Source organism: Drosophila hydei, unplaced genomic scaffold (genome assembly GCF_003285905.1).
Source record: "Drosophila hydei strain 15085-1641.00,03,60 unplaced genomic scaffold, DhydRS2 tig00000001-arrow-pilon, whole genome shotgun sequence".
In the NCBI taxonomy this organism is placed as follows: domain Eukaryota; kingdom Metazoa; phylum Arthropoda; class Insecta; order Diptera; family Drosophilidae; genus Drosophila; species Drosophila hydei.
The window spans coordinates 2986012-3003471 of record NW_022045643.1 but is presented as its reverse complement, the minus strand read 5'-3'; the positions used below and the strand labels follow the sequence as shown (position 1 = coordinate 3003471).

The window sequence follows — 17460 nt, the reverse complement described above, 5'->3', positions numbered from 1 at the left end:
GCAGGTCACCCCGCATTCATTGTTTACGTTTAGGTACAAAGTTCAGTCGAGTTTAGCAAAAATGTTGAAACTAAATAATTACGGAACGCGCAAATTAATTTTAGATATTTCCAAAACTCGTTTCTACTCAGCTGCAGTTCCAAAAAGAAAGCCCGAAAATGAGGTCAGCAAAGAGCCAAAACGACAAAATGAATCTTTCATGGCCAACATATTTCGTGGCAATTTGGTCTCGAAACAAGTTTTCCCCTACCCCGATGTCTTGACATTGGAACAAAAGGAGACCACGGACAGCATGTTGGATCCGTTCCAACGATTTTTTTCCGATGTCAACAATGCTGCTCGTAATGACGACAATTCCGTCATCGATGATAAAACCCTGAACGCTCTGTGGGAGCTCGGTGGCATGGCCATCCAGGTGCCCAGCGAGTATGGAGGTCTTGGCATGAACAACACCCAGTATGCACGACTCTGTCAGATAGTGGGAGCAAATGATCTGGGTCTTGGTATTACCCTGGGCGCCCATCAGAGTATTGGATTCAAGGGCATACTGCTGTACGGCACACCAGAGCAGAAGGCAAAATATTTGCCCAAGGTGGCCTCAGAGCAGGTTTATGCCGCCTTTGCTCTAACCGAGCCAAGCTCTGGCTCGGATGCCAACTCCATTCGCAGCCGGGCTGTGAAGTCAGCAGACAATAAATACTACATTCTAAATGGCTCCAAGATTTGGATTTCCAATGGTGGATTGGCCGATGTGATGACTGTGTTTGCCCAAACTGAGCAAATCGATAAAAAGACTGGTGAAAAAAAGGATAAGGTGACAGCGTTCATTGTCGAGCGTTCTTTCGGCGGTGTTACAAACGGGGCACCCGAAAAGAAGATGGGCATCAAAGCTTCCAACACAGCTGAGGTATACTTCGAGGATGTTAAGATTCCCATTGAAAATGTGCTTGGCAAGGAAGGCGAAGGCTTCAAGGTGGCTGTTAACATTCTGAACAGTGGACGCTTTGGCATGGGTGCCACTTTGTCCGGAACTATGAAGAAGTGCATCGAGATTGCGACGGCACATGCCAACAACCGCACGCAGTTTGGCCAAAAGATCAAAGAGTTTGGCACCATTCAGGAGAAGTTGGTCAACATGAATATATTGCAATATGCGACGGAATCGATGGCGTTTATGATATCTCAAAACATGGACTCGGGCAGCCAGGATTACCACTTGGAGACGGCCATATCGAAGATATATGCCTCTGAAAGCGCTTGGAACGTTTCCGACGAAGCCATCCAAATTCTGGGTGGCATGGGATTCATGAAGGAGACAGGATTGGAGCGCATCATGCGAGATCTGCGCATCTTCCGCATATTCGAGGGCACCAATGAGGTGCTTCGCCTGTTCGTCGCGCTCTCCGGTGTCCAATACGCTGGCAACCATTTGAAGGAACTTCAACGCGCATTCAAGAATCCCTCCGCGAATCTGGGCTTTATCTTCAAGGAAGCTTCGAGGCGTGCAACATCAACGATTGGCTTGGGCGGCGTCGATCTGAGCGCATTTGTTGTGCCCGAGCTGCAGGAGTCGGCGAAGAAGACCGCCGCTTGCATCGATCTCTTTGGACGCACCACCGAGGAGGCTCTAATGAAGTACAACAAGAACATCATCAACGAACAGATCATACTGAATCACTTGGCCAATTCCGCCATCGACATCTATGCCATGATAGCAACTCTCTCCCGATCCACACGAGCTGCCAAACTTAATCTGCCCACAGCGGAACATGAACTTAACCTAACCAAAGCTCTGGCCAACCAGGCTACCGAACGAGTCCTTCAGCATCTGAAGAAAGCGAGCTCACCCCAGCTCCAAAGCGAAAACAAATTGGTGTCCACAATAGCGAAAACAATCAGCGAACAGGATGGCGTGCATTCAACAGGCGTCATCGACCTCAATTGAATTTCGAGCGAACAAAAGTAGATAGAGTAAAGCTAATCCATGTGTCTAATCCAATCATTAGCAAATTTTATTTGTCCTCATATTTTGTTTAATGAATTTCTAAATAAAGTTTTAAGTAAATAATATATACACTTTGGAATTTGCATTACCCATTGATAGGCCCAAACTGAACAAAGTCCATCTTCATTTATAGCACAGTCGTTGACGCACTATATACTATAGAATGACGCAGCCATATAATCTATACTAAAGTGGTTATTCGCTATGTGGCGAAGGCCATTTTAATTAGCAAATTGATTGAAGGCAAGGGGTATTCCATATTTTATTGAGTATCTTTATAGAATAGGCAATTGTAACCGAGTGCCAATATTCATGTCTATAAGAATTAAGAATTTAAACACTACTAAATATCAATATTTATTAGATAGTAATATAAATATTATAGATAGATAGATAAATAAGTTAATAATAATTTATATTTTATATATATATAATTTTATATTTTCTTTGCCTGCTTCAATTAATTTGGGATTACTGTATTTAGGAACTTTGAAATTTGGAGTTGATTAAAATGTCTATAGACAGATAGACAGCACGACTAAATTATTTAGCAAGAGCTACATTTACTGATACCCTTTATAGAGATTAGCTAAATTTGATTATAATATTATCAGCAAACAACTGATTTGACTGTCAACATAAAATCTAAAATTTTTACTTGATTTCTTCAAATGATTCGAAATATATATATATGTATATGATTCTACTATATATAACATCTATTATTAACTGCATTCGTCCGCCCGCTCTACACTAACGTCAATTGGCGCCGTCATCAAGAGCGTATACGTGGTCGTGCTGGAGTTCGAGCGCTGCCGATCGTGGATCTTGCGATGGGTGCGTAAAGCTGCGGGCTGTGTGAAGCGTTTGCCACATTCCTCGCATTCAAAGGGTTTCTCTCCGGTGTGGGTCATCTCGTGATATTTGCGTGTGTCCGCCTTGGCAAATCTGCGCTCGCAGTAGCTACAGGCATAGTCTTTCGCACGCTCATGCACGGCACGCACATGCATCTTCAAATTACCAGAGCTGTTGCAGACCTTTGAGCAAAAGCGACAGGGCCATGTGCGCTCCAGTGTGTGATAGTTCATGTGTATCTTCAGCTCATTTCTGGTAGTCTTCCTCATGCCGCAATAGGGGCAACTGAAGTTCTTGATGCCCGCATGGCGCATCAGATGCACCTTGAGTTTCTCTTTGCTGGAGAATCGGCGCGAACAGTTCGGCTCTTGGCAGGCATGCGGTAATTCGGATTGATCTTTGTGCGTGTAGCGATGATCGTTGAGCACCGAGGTGGAACTGAACACCTTTCCACAGAACTCGCATACATGTGACTTCAGCTCTGGGCCCAGCTTGTGGCACCTGCGCATGTGCATGATTAAAGTGGGCTTATGCCGATAAACCTTATCGCAACCTTCTTGCTCACAGCTAAACTGACTGGAGACCAAGTGTTCCTTCAGGTGTTCCGACAAGCTGTGGAAACGATTAGAAGCTTGATCACATCCCTCTTCTGTGCACGGATAAGGCGACAGGCCTTTGTGTTGGCGTTGGTGGGCTATCAAGCGATGCTGCATCACGAAACTCATGCCACAAACGTTGCATGAAGCTGGCATCGATAACAAATTCTAAAAAATCAAATGTTTATTGAACCTTTTGTAAATTTAATTTTGGTTATACCTGTGTCTCATTAATATCTACGGCCACTATTGCACCCTCGACTGCAGCTTCTATTTGGGGCAATTCTATTTCAGTCACATCACTGTTCAGTTGATATACTGTGCCAAGCTTCTGCAGCTCTCCAGATGGGGCTGATGCAGATATTTCTAAACGTAATTGTGCGTCGGCTGCTATGCACTTGTTCCGAAATGCATACAACTCCTCCAATTTGTCAAAGCACACTTGGCATAGCTCTGTTGGTAATTGTTTCTCAGCTTCTGCTTGGGAGAGAGATAAATCCGTGCAGGCCACAAATTTGTGCGCCAGTTCGGGCAAGTGCCGCATATCATAGCTGATAACAGCTGCTTCAAGTACACAAATGCAAACACGGCATTTGGATAAACTATTGGCTGACGTCATATGCTAAATTTAAACTTTTACAACGAGCAGATAACACAGTGTGCAATTCTTACAAGCAAACTAATTTTGTTATTGTTTATGTGTGCGCAAAACAGCTGTGCAGACTATAGAGATGCGCGATTCGTTGATTCTACTACTAACAGTGATTGCAAACAGTGACAAAATACATAACAGTGACTTACTCTTATGTGACTTATATGACTCAGTGTGCAAGTGGAATAAGCGGTATTTGTTATTGTTTACATGTATATATATGCGAAAGCAACAGAGATGAGCGAGACGCTGACTGTAATAGTTGCTCTCACTATAAGTCGTGACATGTTTTGTTTTATTTTTATTTGTATTGTTTAATAAATTATGATTTAAATGCACCTTACGATAGTTTAGTTTACTTATATTTATGTTCCACATTTTCTGGCACATCTTTAATACTTATTCCCCAGTACTTGCTTCATTCCGGCAGGTTTCAGGGTTCTCGTTCGATTCGATGCTCTCTCGCTCATGTATTTTTCGGTGAGTGCGTAGAGCTCCCTTTTGTCTGAAATGTCTCCCGCATTCCGGGCACTCGTGTGGTTTCTCGCCTGTGTGGATCAGTTCGTGTTGCTTGCATAGAAAGGGCTGCGTGAACGTGCGATCGCAGTAACTGCAGGCGAAGCAGCGAGCACGATCTCGCTCGTGTACGCTGCGCATGTGGAGGTTGAGATTGCTGGAGCTGTTGCACACCTTCGAGCATATGCGACAGCAATAGGTGCGCTCGAGCGTATGATAGTTCAGGTGAATCTTCAGCTCAGTCCGCGTTGTCTTCTGTACGCCACAGTAGGTGCAGCTATAGTTCTTAATGCCGGCATGGCGCATCATATGCACCTTGAGTAACTGCTTACTGGAAAAACGTTGGCTACAGTCCGCCTCTTCGCATACATAAGGTAACTCCGATTTGTCCTTGTGGGTGAAACGATGATTCTTAAGCCGCCACAGTGTGTCGAAAGTCTTGCCACAGTACTCGCAAACGTGCGACTTGTGCTCCTTGCCCAACTTGTGGCACTTACGCATGTGAACGCTCAGTGTATTCTTGTGACTGTAACCACGATCGCAGCCCGGTTCTGGGCAGGGGTAGGGCATAAGTCCATGTTGACGTTTGTGGGCTTGCAGGCGATGCTCCTCTAAGAACTGTGTAGCGCAGATGTCGCATTTGTATATCGATTTAGGCTGTTTAGCCGAGGAGCTCTAAATAAAACACAGACTGAAATTAGCCTTCAAAGGAAATGTTTTAAATCAAATTACTTACCTGTCCGGGAATTTGTTCTGATCTGATTTCTATTTGCTGTTGAACTGGTTCAATTTTTCTTTCCTCCATTTTAGTTTCTGTTTCACCTGTTTGCAGGAGTTCAAGAACCTGGTTTTTCTCTGGTTCAACTCTGGACTCACTAGGTTTCTGATCAAGATTAGTTCCCTCAGCAGTCTGGACATGCTGTTCATCATCTACAGAAAATGCTAATATTTCCATACGCCATTTTGTATCGGCTGCTATGCACTTAGCCCGAAATGCATACAAACGTTCCAGTTGGTCATGGCATGCCCGGCATAGCTCGCTGGGCAACCGCGTCTCATCGGACACGGATAAATCAGTGCATGTGATAAACTTGTGCGCCAATTTAGGCAACTTACGCATATCATAGCAAACAGTAGATGCATCGAGTGAGCAAATGCACACACGGCACTTGGAGGAATTGGACATTTACACTGTTACTAAATTTAAATTAATTTAAAGCACTTTTGCTGAACAGTGTTTGCGATATTTATTTTTGTTTATACCTCTATCAGCTGATTGAAGCAGTGTTGGACAACGCACATTGTTACTTGTTAATGAAACTTTGATATTTTGAAACACTGGTTTTTAATATGTGGGTGGACAACTAGTTGAAATTCTTGAACTGCATAGTAAAATATTTAAAAACAATGGAAAAACCTAATGGAATACACTACATTGAGCTTTCTAACAATTTTATACGCTTTGACGCCGTCAGTCAGCTAACAAATGTGTTCTTCGATGACTCAAACAAACAGGTTAGAGAAAAACAAGTATGTGTAATAAGTGGGTGGACTGCAGCCTTTTTTCGTTTCAGATATTTGCCGTACGTTCGGGTGGTGCCACGGGTGTGGTCGTAAAAGGTCCTGTGGAGGATACTGTGATATCGTTTTGCATGAGCGATCGTGGCGGTGCGATACGCTCCATTAAGTTCTCACCAGACAATCAAGTTCTGGCTGTGCAACGCAAGGAAAATGCCGTGGAGTTCGTTTGCTTTCAGGGCGAGCAACCTCTGCTCCAAGATATTATAACACATCAGGTAAAAACGCTGATTTATGGCTTCGTTTGGGTACACAATCGCGAGCTGGCGCTCATTTCGAACACAGGCGTGGAAATCTTTCAAGTTGTACCAGAGAAGCGACAAGTTCGTTCCGTCAAGGCGCTAAGCATCAGCATCAAGTGGTTTGCCTGGTGCTGCGATGCCAATGTGGCTTTGCTATGTACCACTGAGGGCAACACCCTGGTGCCTGTGCTCGTTAAACAGAAGGTCATAACAAAGCTGCCCAAAGTGGACTGTGAGTAGCCCAAAATAGTAGGTTAAAATCCAATCCATTTAATCTAATCTTTCTTTTAGTGGGAAATCCGGGTCGCGAGGTTCAGGAAAGCAAAGTGACGCTTGGTAGAGTGTATGGCGTACTGGCCGTCCTTATACTGCAGTCCAACAGCTCGACAGGCATGATGGAGGTCGAAGTACATCTGCTGAATGGCCCTGGTCTGGCGCCTCGTAAATGCCATGTGCTGCGGCTCAGCCTTGTTGGACGCTTTGCCATTAATACAGTGGACAATCTGATAGTGGTTCATCACCAGGCGACAGCGACATCTCTACTATTTGACATCGCACTTAGTGGTGAGGTGATCGATAATGTGACCTACCATGCGCCCATTACGACGGGTCGCTCAATCAAGCCATTCGGACTCAAGTTACCTTCACTCTCGCCTGATGGCCAAATTTTGCAGTGCGAGCTTTGTATGTGGTTTAATCATAATTATAATATACCTTATTAACTCCTTTTACGATTGCAGACTCTACCAACTGGGTTCTCTTCCAGCCTAATATCGTTATTGATGCCAAGTTAGGATGCATGTGGTATCTAAATCTGTCCATTGAACCACTGTGTAATCTAATTTCGGATCGCATACGTCTGACTGAATTTCTGCTTCAGCGTAGCTGCGGAAAACAGATGCTGTTGAAAGTAGTGCAACAACTAATGGGCGATCAGTATAAGGGCACGCTGTTACCTGTGCTGGAAACCATCTTTGACAAGATCAACAAGATTTATGCGTAAGTTAAAAACTGTGCGACAAGTCGTCAACTTACTTTCAATTAATTTTCTCAGCTCCTGGGTCCACTTGGAGCTACAGAATCAAACAGCACTGCCTTCGAATGTGAAGAGCACAATCACTAAAAGTGCTGCACCGCCCATAGTGCTCATCGAGCAATCGGATATGGTGCAAATCTTTCAGCCGATAGCTGAGCGACCGTTTACGGAAACTGTGCTAATGCTGTACCTGCAATCCCTTAACAAATACAACATATCCGCCCAGGAAGAGCTGAGCAAGATGATAATCAGCGAGTTGATACGTAATCATAGTTTTGATACCCTGCGTCGCTTGGTCAGCTACTCAATGCTGCTGGAGTCCAAGTCGGTGGCGTGCTTTCTGTTGGCTCACTCCGATGGCAACTCGGCTATATCACAAATGGCCATCGATATGCTGGGCAAGATACAGGCACATGAGGTACTTAGTTATATATAAATTATGTGAATACTTGATTAGCAAATCGATATTGCAGATTATAATTGAGGTGATGCTTGGTCAGGGCAAGGTCATCGATGCGCTGCGTCTGGCCAAAAATTCGCTGGGCCTCGACAAGGTGCCGGCGCGCAAGTTCCTCGAGGCAGCACACAAAGCTCAAGATGATCTGATCTTCCATAGTGTCTATAGATTCTTCCAGATGCGCAATTTGCGCATGTATGAAACTCTCGCGTTTCCCAAAGGTAAGACTTGATATTTTTTTAAGTAATTCATTCTAATTATTACTACAATATTTCCAGCCGAGCAATGCACCGAGTTTATACAGCATTATAATAACACCTTTCCCTCGGATAGCGCCAATGAATTACAGACGAGCTGAGGCCATTCTTTATTTGGATTCCTTCAGTTTATTTTGTGATTTAGCTAATAATTGGGGTATTCACACTTGAGTCTACAAATAGCTTAAGCTTGTACATTACATATATTATAATAAACAAATGAACATATAACATTAATACGATATATATAAATATATATGTATATATTTTTTCGAATGTGCATAAATACGAACATGTGACATCTTTTATTAAGTTGATTAGTATTTAACAATTGTTTATTTAAGTGAATAAGATATATTTATAGACTGAATTGTTGACAACACATTGAGCATTTAAGCATTATCGATGCTAGTTTATACACAGAACATCTGGAACAGAAACTTTCGGGACATTTATCCATAATACTTGACGCTGCATTTACACTTACACAAACAGAACTAATTAGAGGTACGATAATTACATTCAATGGCAATATATAAATATGGAATATACATAAATATATTAGGAATTTACATACACGCATTGGTACGCTATGCCTAGCAGAAACGTCGTGGCGGCGCCTTTAGCTGTAGCGAGCCCAGTTCCATAGTATTAGAGCTTTTTAGTAAATGCTGACTGGGACATGGCAAGCGTACAATTGACAACTGATGCACGGAATCCTGTTCGAACGGCAGCGGTTCTTCACAGCGTGGACATTGCTGAAGCGGTGTTGCTTCATTCCAACAACGTTCGTGGAGCGCATGTCCACATGGACCCATTACAAGGACCTGGGTCTGGTCGTATAAGCGCTGGCGGCAAATGAGACATCGCATGCTGGTCACCCAGAGACCGCGACGAGCCATATGCCGCTGCTCGGCGAACTCTGTGTGAAGATTCTGGCAGAGTATATCGGCGGCCTGGCGTAGCGCTTCCGTCTCCTGGCGTGAACTAATCAGCATACTCATCAACAGGTCCTTTATGTCACCAAAGCTGCTGGATACATTATGTGTGTTCATGATTAGCTGCACCAGATTGTGAAGATCAATGTGCTGCGAAGCCTCGTGCAGCATGGACTTGGTGATCGACTGCAGCTCCTGCTGTGGCAGTATATACTGCAACAAGGTAAACCAACAGTGCTCCAACTGCTTCTCAGGTAATGTCTGGGCCGAGCGCGCCAGTAGCTCTGCAATTTGCTTAGCTTCCTTTTCAGCAGCGTCCACGTCGGCAGCGTGCAACAGTTCCATGGATAGATCAAAGGCTTTCGCATAGCACTCCTGCTGCTCGTACAGGTAGATGACGGCTCGTTTCAGCTGATGCCGTTCCACAATGTCTATGGCTTTATTTAGGCGATAGCCCGCGCTGGTGCGTAAAAATTCAATCACGACATCAGCTTCTTCCAAATTACAGTACAGTTCGAGTAGCAGCTCCATTTGCGTTGGCAGCAATTCGCAGTGTCTGTCATTGAGGCACTGCAGCAGACGAAACAGCAGTGGCTTCTTTTTACTAAGCAGCTCCACCAGTTCACTAATCTTGCCTGGATAATGCAATGCAATAAGACGCGTCGTTTCCGTAGCATTAATCTCCAGCAGTTCTCCCAGATGGTCCCGCAGCTGCGCATAGATCAAGCGCTCGCTGTTGCCCACATGACGTTCCATATAGGCAAACATCGTTTCATGTCGCGCCGAATTGTGTATGAGACAATCGAGCATGTTGTCGTACCGCTGCAACTTCTCCAACAAATACTCTACAACATAGTAGCAGTGTGCTCGTTGTGCCAGTTCCAACTGTTCCTCATCGCTGCTGATGTCTGCAAGGCAATTGCTGGAGAGCAGCTCGTGCCAAGCGCTCTCTCGCTCTGAATGCTGTCGCGCACTCTCATTGGCAATGTTCTCTTGTGCCAGGTAGCTGAGCACACGTTCCAGTAGTTGCTTATCACGAGGCAGGCACTGTGTCGATATCTGCTGTGCTATAAAGTTCAGCAAGCAACCAATTTCCGCCCACTGCAAAAGGAGTTCAAATTAAGACAAAATATCATGATGATAAAATGCTCTTTTGGCACTCACCGTCGCATTTTCGGGCGTCATAATTTCGAGTAGCAGATATATGATACGTTTGCGATGAGAGTAGCCCAGCTCGTTGCTGAACTCGCGCTCCTGGAAAGCCAACGAGATGACATTTAAAGTTTCGCGCGTATCGAATTTTAGTAGAGCGCGCAGATATGGATAGGGCAGTTCATCAACGGGGCTGGCACTCGAGTGCTGGGAGGTGAGGCAGCGCAATACATCATTCTTGACCTGCTGCACCTGGTCCTCTGGTATATCGCCGCTTGGAAAACGCCGTCCGGCCAAGCAGCTGGATATATAAACTAATAGACAGTTGCCTAGATCCGTTTGATCCGGCCGCAATGGGGGTAACAACTCCGTCAACGCCGTTGTGTAATCATTCAAAGCGCAAGCATTAAGATAGAGTTGCGCACGGTAGAGCTGATGCTTCCTGACTGCTTTCAACACCTGATTCAAGTCCAAGCACATCCAGTCTAACTTTAAAATCAACTGCTCCAATTTGGCAGGCGAATGTTGCAGCCAGTAGTCCACAAGAGCCTGCGATATGACTGGATTAACACTGTGTATGGTCTCCTGTTCAATGTGCTCAGAGATGTGCTGCAAGAAGAGCTCCGTGTTGTTGTGCAGCCGTTCCCACAGTTGCGTCCACAACAGATCCAGTTCACCAATGGTTATCAGGCAATTGACAATAGCGCCAAGGCAATAATCGGGCGCACGTGCTGAATTGGCTATGTACTCCTTGAACAGCATTATTATGCGCTCCTTGGCCTGGGCGCGTTTGCGTGGTCGTTCCACAGAGGCGACATACCCATCCAAGGCCAGCTGACACGCCTCCTGCCAGCGATGGTTTTTCACCTAAAAATTGAGTAGAATAAGTCAATTTTATATTTAGACCAGATTTCATATTTACCAAATAACTAATGCGCTCTGACCAGGTGCGTACACCAATGATATGGAGCGAACGCGCACCGAGCACATAGAGCTGCGTGCCCCGAGACACCACAGAGTTATAGCATGCGTTAGTGCCGGCCAAGGCAAAGGCGGGTGAAACGTTGCCGCCAGTGGCCAAACCTTTAAATTGTGCCGAGCCGTAAACCAGACCAGCATTCGCCATGTCCATGCACTCCAGCTCCCGACTGGAGCGCACATCCACCAAATGCAATATCTCCGAGGTGTCCAATGATGCAACACACTTTGGACCCAGCCAGTGGGCGGAGAGGAGGCTGCTATGCAGCTGGACATGCCGTAGATAGAGCAAAGTTATGCGTCCATTGGCTACAAAGAGCTGATGAAAGAAGAGTTGATTGCCACGACCAACGACTATGACAGGATCCACAGAGCGAGTTGTGTCAGCCGCTTGTATAAGCACCAGATGCCACGCCAGCAGAGGTAAGCAATCAGCTGGTCCCTGCAGCGCATGGAACTTGATAACACGCAGACGTGGACGCACTGTGACTATAAAGTATTTAGAGAGCGTAGCCAAGGCCACTATGCAGTACTGGTCCAGTTCATGCCGTCCATGAGCGTCCATGATAAGCGGCTCTACGGCGCAAACCTCGCCACGCGCGCCAGAGAACAAACAGCGTGAGCTGCAGCCCCTGATGCCTAATTTACGTGTAAAGCTCAAAGACCACACAGAGCCGCCAGCATCCGCGCAGAGCGCCAGTGAGGAGCGTGATGTCCACTTGACATGCAGCACTCCGCTGTTGGGCGTTATCACATCGAACAGTTCGCGTAGCACATCGCCCGTTTGGGTGTCCAGCATGGCGACCAAGCCACGTGCAAATCCCGCTAGTAGGCGTGTGGAATCGGCATTGAAAGCTAGACTAGAAACGGCTCCTTGGCCATGCTTGTCCTGGTGAGCCCAGCGTAGCGTTTGGGTCACATCGAAGTTGAGTAAGTGACCGTGCGAGGTACCTACAGCTATGTAAGCTGCGACGGCACAGGCGCTGGCTGCCCCAGCATTGACACGCTCAGCAGCGGAAGTTAGTTGGGCGGAGATTCCATGGAGCAGGGTATATCGCATTATGGAGCCAGAACTACTGCCGCCTCGTCCATCACCGCGTACGCCGCAATCCTCGCCAATCGAGGGCGTTGGCGTTGCTCTCGGCACCGGCATTCCAAGCTCTGATGCCACGTCGGAGTCTGCCTCGAATTCGCTGAGCACCGTTTCGAGAGTGGGCAAGTCGGTGGGTGGTATGGCAAACTCGACATCGTCCAGCTAAATGTCAAAGTTCATAATCAAATTGACACTGACATTGTTTTTATTTTCTACTTACGCCTTCGAACTCAAAATCAAGTTGCAAACTGTCCGTGGAGCCGCGATCTGATTCTAGCAGCGATTGCAGCGATGGAGCCTTCAACTGAGCCATGCTGCACACGGTCGTTCTCGCTTTTTACCTTAAATTTGTCAATATTATTGTAGCAATCTATAATTCTAATCTTAATTTTTATCAATGAACGTCTGTACGCCCACCATTTTATCGATACTTACGATGAACCGACTACTGTAGGTTAAGTTGATAGATGTATCGCCGGTAGTTAAGTATCGATAGTTGTTCATTTTGCAACTCTGGCAGTGATAGTTCGCAGTCAGCTGTGAACTAGTTCAGCGTCGCAGGTCTTTTTTTGCTTTCATCTCTCTATTTCATCAGTTTCATTTTAACCTTTATCGTGGCTAGTCGCATCCGCAACCGCGCACGGGAATCCCGTGATTGAACATTAAAATTAATTAAATGCATAACTTACAATAGAAATGTGCGTGAAGCAACAATAATAATTGACGCCCGCGGTCAATACGAAAGTGATCATTGCGTAAATGGCCAACCGGAACATGAAGCAACAACGCGCGTTGCGAGCGGCCGTGGAAACTTCGATTTTTGCATGAGTCGCGCTTAGCCAAAAACAAAAAAAAAAACAAAAATAAAAATATACGAAAAGAAAACAAAGAGGCTGGTAAAATAAATTGCAGAACCTATAGAACTAATCGGTCTTACAAATATAATTCCTAATGCGAATATAAATAAATTTGTTTATTTCGCTGTTTGTGTGCGTTTGTTTGTAATTCGGTTGTCTGCTTTGTTGCTGCTGTTTGTTTGTGTTTTTGCACTACTCTCTCCAATGTACGCGCGTCAGTCGTTTATTGTGAATGTGTATGGGTGCAGTGACGTAAACAAATGCAAATAAAAAGGCACAATTGTAAACGAAAATTTGAAAAATGCCAACAACAGCAACAGCAACAACAACAAGAAAACAGCCGCATACCGATGCCGATGCCGTTTCACGTGCCAAATATACATAGTAGCAGCAACAGCAACAACAACAGAACGATAACTTTTTTGCGCCGTGTGTTTTGTGCAGCTCATTCGCTGCAAGGCCAGCTGAGCGCAACACGTTTGTGTTTGTTTCTGCTGCATGCGTAGGCGAGCAGAGCAGCAGCAGCGCAGCAGCAGCAGCAACAGCATGTGCGAGTGTGTGCGTGCATTGATTGAAACATAGATGCGACAGGTAAGCACAACTCCAATTATGTTCATACTCTTTAGCACGCAAATACAAAAATAACTGTGAAAAGTATGCCATGCGTGCGTGTGTGTAACATTTCGCCTTTGTTGCGCCGCCCGAGTGTCAAATTTACATAGTTAATTACAGTTAACTAGCGAGCGGAAGAGACTTCCACATAAATAGAAACTTATCAATTAGTAAGAGCCAAGAGCGGCGCCTTTGCAGGTAATTTTCCAAACGTACAAACACACACACACACTTACACACACTAAAATGCAGACGCTCGCTCTTGCAGTGTCGTTTTACGTTTGTCAAGATAAGCAACCACAATAACAACAACAACAGCAGCAGCAACAAAGGCTACATCAAAAGCAAAGCACGTTAATGACATTTCTGGAGCATTTTTACACACACACACACAGAGACGCATGTACCCCACTCCCCTGTAACCCCTTTTTATCTTCCTTTTTAATATGTCGTATGCGCTAGTTTTTCCACATTTTTGTACCCTACTTAAATGTTGCATATGATAAATTGTTCAATTGATTTGTAACGGTACTTGATTTGAAGTCGGACATTGTGGAATGAGTGGGAAATTGAATGTTTGAATGTCTGTCTAGATATTTCCATTAATGATTATTTGAAATTAATTTTTTTTTTTAATTTCTACTTCTATTTAAAGCTTAAATTTGAACTACAATTTGTAAACTGTCATAAAATATTAAACTAGTTCTTTAGTAATGTTCATATTCGACAGCTTTGGCTGCCTTCCCATATATAAAAAACCATAAACTGATATGGAGGTCGAATAGCTCATCTTTTGTCACTTATTCAGAATTACAATTGGTAAATTATCCCAAAATATTGAATGCATTAGCAAATGCTTGGACTAATGAACGTCCACATTGAACTGCATTTCCATAAATGTTTCTTAGAAATTGAATATTTTACAAACATTACTTTGTCCACACAATAGTTCAAAAATATCGATAATTATATTTTTTAATTAGCTAAAAGACTGAGCATTTCAAGAGTAGAAATTTGCCTTGAAATAATTTCCAAAGTTGAGTTTCAATAACTGCTATTTATAAATACAATAAAATATACAATGCTATATTAATTGATTGCTGAAAGTCTTGTGATCATTGTTAGATGATTTCCTTTATGAAGTGCATTTAGAATTCGTTGCATTTGTTTGGCTTTAGTTGCTTGGCTTTCTGTGTTGATCATTGTGCTTTCGCTTTGTGCTCCTTTAGCTATGGCTTTGCTTTTCATCTGTCTTTCATGGCCACTAAATTTATTGGTCAACATTTTATCTTTTGGTGTTCGAGCACCCACGCGGCGACTGCGACGTTAACTTTGGAAACGGCTAAGGCAACGGCAACGGCAACGGCAACGTCAACGGCAACGGCAACTCCTTCAACTTGTTTTTGGGTTTCTCTTGGCGTTCGTGTGTTGAACGCCCACGTGGAAATTTAACGCCTGAATGCGCCGTCGACCGGTTCAGATTCTAGATAGTAGATTCTAGATTCATGATGCCGATTTCAATATTTTCCCAAAACGTGGTCAGCATTCACATAAATATTGTGGAGAAGGGACCGTAAAAGTGAATGAAAAACAAATATACAAATTTTCCGCCATGAATTATGAGCATATGCCGTTAGTTTTTAGTATCGAAAAACTTTTCTGTATCTTTGTTTTTTTTTGTCTGTGGAAAATATCTTAATTTCAATAAACTTGGCTGCGTCCCCATTCTATAAATTTCACACACACGCGGAGACTCTCATAACTTAATGTTTTGTTTATCTTTAGATGATTTGTTTAGGCTAGGAGAGTGGTAGTAGGGGAGGGAGGGGGGCAGATGTGTTTTTGATTCAACGATTACAGTCGAACAAATTTTGCAATTGTTGGTGCTTATAATTCAGGCCTTAACCCATTGTTGGCCACATGATAAACGACGGCTTGTTAATAAATCAAAGGCAATCGTGCATTGTGTGTTTGTGTCCTGTGTGTATATCCTGTGTGCCGCTGCTACTGCTGCTGTTCCAGCTCCTGCTCGAACGAAAAGAGTGCTCGTTACAATGTCAGAAAGTTTTTGTTTTGCAACTTCTACATGCCGCTTGGTCCTTGGAGCATGCAACATGATTGGCTATTGCACTCAGCACAGGATACTCGTATTTCATACGCCTTGTAGATTTATGAAGTGCCCAGGCGAGCCGCTTGACTACGTGGGCGTGTGCCCCGCTCTCCGCCTCTCGATGTGTTTGTGTGCTTAACATGCTGCAAGCTTGTGCTTAGGGTTAGCATACATACTTCCTGTGCGTCCTGTGCATCCTGTGCCACAGGCTGCCATTGGCATTCTAATGATTTTTTATTGTTGTCGCTTAAGTGGCCCATTGTACAGCTGGCAACATATTGTCCTGACAGCGCCCACTTGATATCCAAACCCCATTCAGGTTGAGGCGCCACAGCTGCTACAGCTGCTGCTGCAGCAAGAGCTAGAGCTTCTGCACTTGTGCCAAAATTGCCTTCGGGTGCGTATCTGTCTGCGATATGATAACATTTCTAATTATATACGCTGATTAGAACACCGCAAATCAGCAGCAAATTAATCATAAAATTTTTTGCAAAGTTTTTTCTTTCTACATCGATTTGATTAAGCTCTGTTTTGCAGTTTTTTTTTTAGATAAGCTTAAACTACACAAATATGAATGTAATTGAATGGTAGTCAGATTAGCTGGAACGATTATACGAGTGGTTCCCAAAGATCGCATAAGCTTATAGCTATATTTGAAATTTTTTTTTTCAAATATTTTTAAATATATACAAATTTCTATTAAAATCTATAAATCATTGACTAAATTGTGAGATTTCTTAAGTTCTTTCTTAAATGACTTTTTATATGCAAAACATTAGAAAACGTGTGTATAGTATATAAATATATATAATAATTCTATACATTAAATTTTATTTTCAAATTTAATTAGATTTCTTTTTCAGCTCTCATTTATTATATTATATCATAGACGTAAAACAGACAGCACAGTCTAGTTTTTCTTTGAAATCTATATTATATTATATTCTGTATAATTTCTGAGTATATATATCTATATAAATATCAAAAGTCTTGAATATAGCAGTCGAAAAGTTCTTAAGTTTCGCACTTTTAGTTCAAAGTGCAAAACTTTTGCATTTGTTTACTAAATTCTTAAGCTCGCACAGTTTTGAGCGTTAAGTTTATTGCTTTAAGCTAATTATTATTATTTATTTGCTGTGAAGTGCTTGAGGTAGATGTTGCGCCTTCCAAACAGGTTCTGAATATTAATCTTTGAGCGTTATCAACTTTTGACAGTCACGATCATTCAGTTGCTATATTTTTATTATTCTTGACTGGGATTTTAATTATTGTTGAATTTTGTTTTCTTTTTTTTGTAATTAAATAATCGTAAAATAATAATTTTTAATTAGAAATTCTATTAAATGCGAAGGCATGCGCTGCTTAGAAATGAATTTGAAGAGCTGCAGTTAAAGTTATTTCCAGCTGCCCGAGTACAATTCAAAAGTAAATTATCAACTGGTAATTGATTGCGATCTTTGGACTTCATATAATGATCTTTAATATGTCTGTCTTTTGTTCCCTTTGTCTGCTGCTTGGCCCGGCTT

The 17460-nt window shown here is 43.3% G+C and overlaps 6 protein-coding genes across 8 annotated transcripts in view; 3 read left to right on the top strand and 3 right to left on the bottom strand.

The window, feature by feature from the left end:
* The first annotated feature begins 4 nt into the window (after nt 1-4).
* Nucleotides 5-1998, top strand: LOC111592309 (very long-chain specific acyl-CoA dehydrogenase, mitochondrial). The gene has a single exon (XM_023304416.2). The coding sequence runs from the start codon at nt 62-64 to the stop codon at nt 1943-1945; it is 1884 nt and encodes a 627-aa protein (XP_023160184.2). The 5' UTR covers nt 5-61; the 3' UTR covers nt 1946-1998.
* Nucleotides 1999-2456: 458 nt separating this feature from the next.
* On the bottom strand, nt 2457-4248 carry LOC111592306 (zinc finger protein 714-like). Its single transcript, XM_023304413.2, has 2 exons — nt 3677-4248; nt 2457-3624 (listed from the first exon to the last, which is right to left on the bottom strand). Exons 1-2 carry the CDS (start codon nt 4073-4075, stop codon nt 2731-2733), a joined length of 1293 nt encoding a protein of 430 aa, XP_023160181.2. The 5' UTR covers nt 4076-4248; the 3' UTR covers nt 2457-2730.
* A 96-nt stretch (nt 4249-4344) lies between these two features.
* LOC111592307 (zinc finger protein 93-like) lies at nt 4345-5952 on the bottom strand. The gene is made up of 3 exons (XM_023304415.2): nt 5888-5952; nt 5361-5821; nt 4345-5299 (listed from the first exon to the last, which is right to left on the bottom strand). The coding sequence occupies exons 2-3, from the start codon at nt 5808-5810 to the stop codon at nt 4508-4510; spliced, it is 1242 nt and encodes a 413-aa protein (XP_023160183.1). The 5' UTR covers nt 5811-5821; nt 5888-5952; the 3' UTR covers nt 4345-4507.
* LOC111592305 (regulator of MON1-CCZ1 complex) lies at nt 5951-8295 on the top strand. The gene is made up of 7 exons (XM_023304412.2): nt 5951-6139; nt 6199-6676; nt 6736-7128; nt 7185-7443; nt 7499-7898; nt 7954-8158; nt 8216-8295. Exons 1-7 carry the CDS (start codon nt 6032-6034, stop codon nt 8293-8295), a joined length of 1923 nt encoding a protein of 640 aa, XP_023160180.2. The 5' UTR covers nt 5951-6031.
* A 230-nt stretch (nt 8296-8525) lies between these two features.
* LOC111592319 (vacuolar protein sorting-associated protein 8 homolog) lies at nt 8526-12861 on the bottom strand. Of its 3 annotated transcripts, none has more exons than XM_023304438.2 (5): nt 12791-12861; nt 12576-12696; nt 11207-12517; nt 10297-11151; nt 8526-10233 (listed from the first exon to the last, which is right to left on the bottom strand). In XM_023304438.2, the coding sequence occupies exons 2-5, from the start codon at nt 12666-12668 to the stop codon at nt 8791-8793; spliced, it is 3702 nt and encodes a 1233-aa protein (XP_023160206.2). In that variant the 5' UTR covers nt 12669-12696; nt 12791-12861; the 3' UTR covers nt 8526-8790. The 3 variants fall into 3 exon arrangements, with proteins under 3 accessions (XP_023160206.2, XP_023160205.2, XP_023160204.2); XM_023304437.2 differs by lacking the exon at nt 12791-12861 and having other exon boundaries at nt 8526-8691; nt 8772-10233; nt 12576-12776; XM_023304436.2 differs by lacking the exon at nt 12791-12861 and having other exon boundaries at nt 12576-12776.
* A 49-nt stretch (nt 12862-12910) lies between these two features.
* LOC111592320 (bifunctional heparan sulfate N-deacetylase/N-sulfotransferase) overlaps nt 12911-17460 on the top strand; it is a 50534-nt gene continuing 45984 nt past the window's right edge. The window contains exon 1 of the mRNA XM_023304439.2: nt 12911-13803. The gene's annotated coding sequence lies outside the window, so the exon portion shown is untranslated. The remainder of the gene's footprint in view (nt 13804-17460) is intronic.

Coding starts and splice junctions, on each gene's coding strand:
- LOC111592306 (XM_023304413.2), bottom strand. CDS start 4,075: ATGACGTCAGCCAATAGTTTATCCAAATGCCGTGTTTGCATTTGTGTA. Junction 3,625..3,676: donor TAGATATTAATGAGACACAG/GTATAACCAAAA, acceptor TTGATTTTTTAG/AATTTGTTATCGATGCCAGC.
- LOC111592309 (XM_023304416.2), top strand. CDS start 62: ATGTTGAAACTAAATAATTACGGAACGCGCAAATTAATTTTAGATATT.
- LOC111592319 (XM_023304438.2), bottom strand. CDS start 12,668: ATGGCTCAGTTGAAGGCTCCATCGCTGCAATCGCTGCTAGAATCAGAT. Junction 12,518..12,575: donor TTGATTTTGAGTTCGAAGGC/GTAAGTAGAAAA, acceptor TTTGACATTTAG/CTGGACGATGTCGAGTTTGC. Junction 11,152..11,206: donor CAGAGCGCATTAGTTATTTG/GTAAATATGAAA, acceptor CTCAATTTTTAG/GTGAAAAACCATCGCTGGCA.
- LOC111592305 (XM_023304412.2), top strand. CDS start 6,032: ATGGAAAAACCTAATGGAATACACTACATTGAGCTTTCTAACAATTTT. Junction 6,140..6,198: donor TCGATGACTCAAACAAACAG/GTTAGAGAAAAA, acceptor TTTTCGTTTCAG/ATATTTGCCGTACGTTCGGG. Junction 6,677..6,735: donor AAAGCTGCCCAAAGTGGACT/GTGAGTAGCCCA, acceptor TCTTTCTTTTAG/TGGGAAATCCGGGTCGCGAG.
- LOC111592307 (XM_023304415.2), bottom strand. CDS start 5,810: ATGTCCAATTCCTCCAAGTGCCGTGTGTGCATTTGCTCACTCGATGCA. Junction 5,300..5,360: donor CAGAACAAATTCCCGGACAG/GTAAGTAATTTG, acceptor TGTTTTATTTAG/AGCTCCTCGGCTAAACAGCC.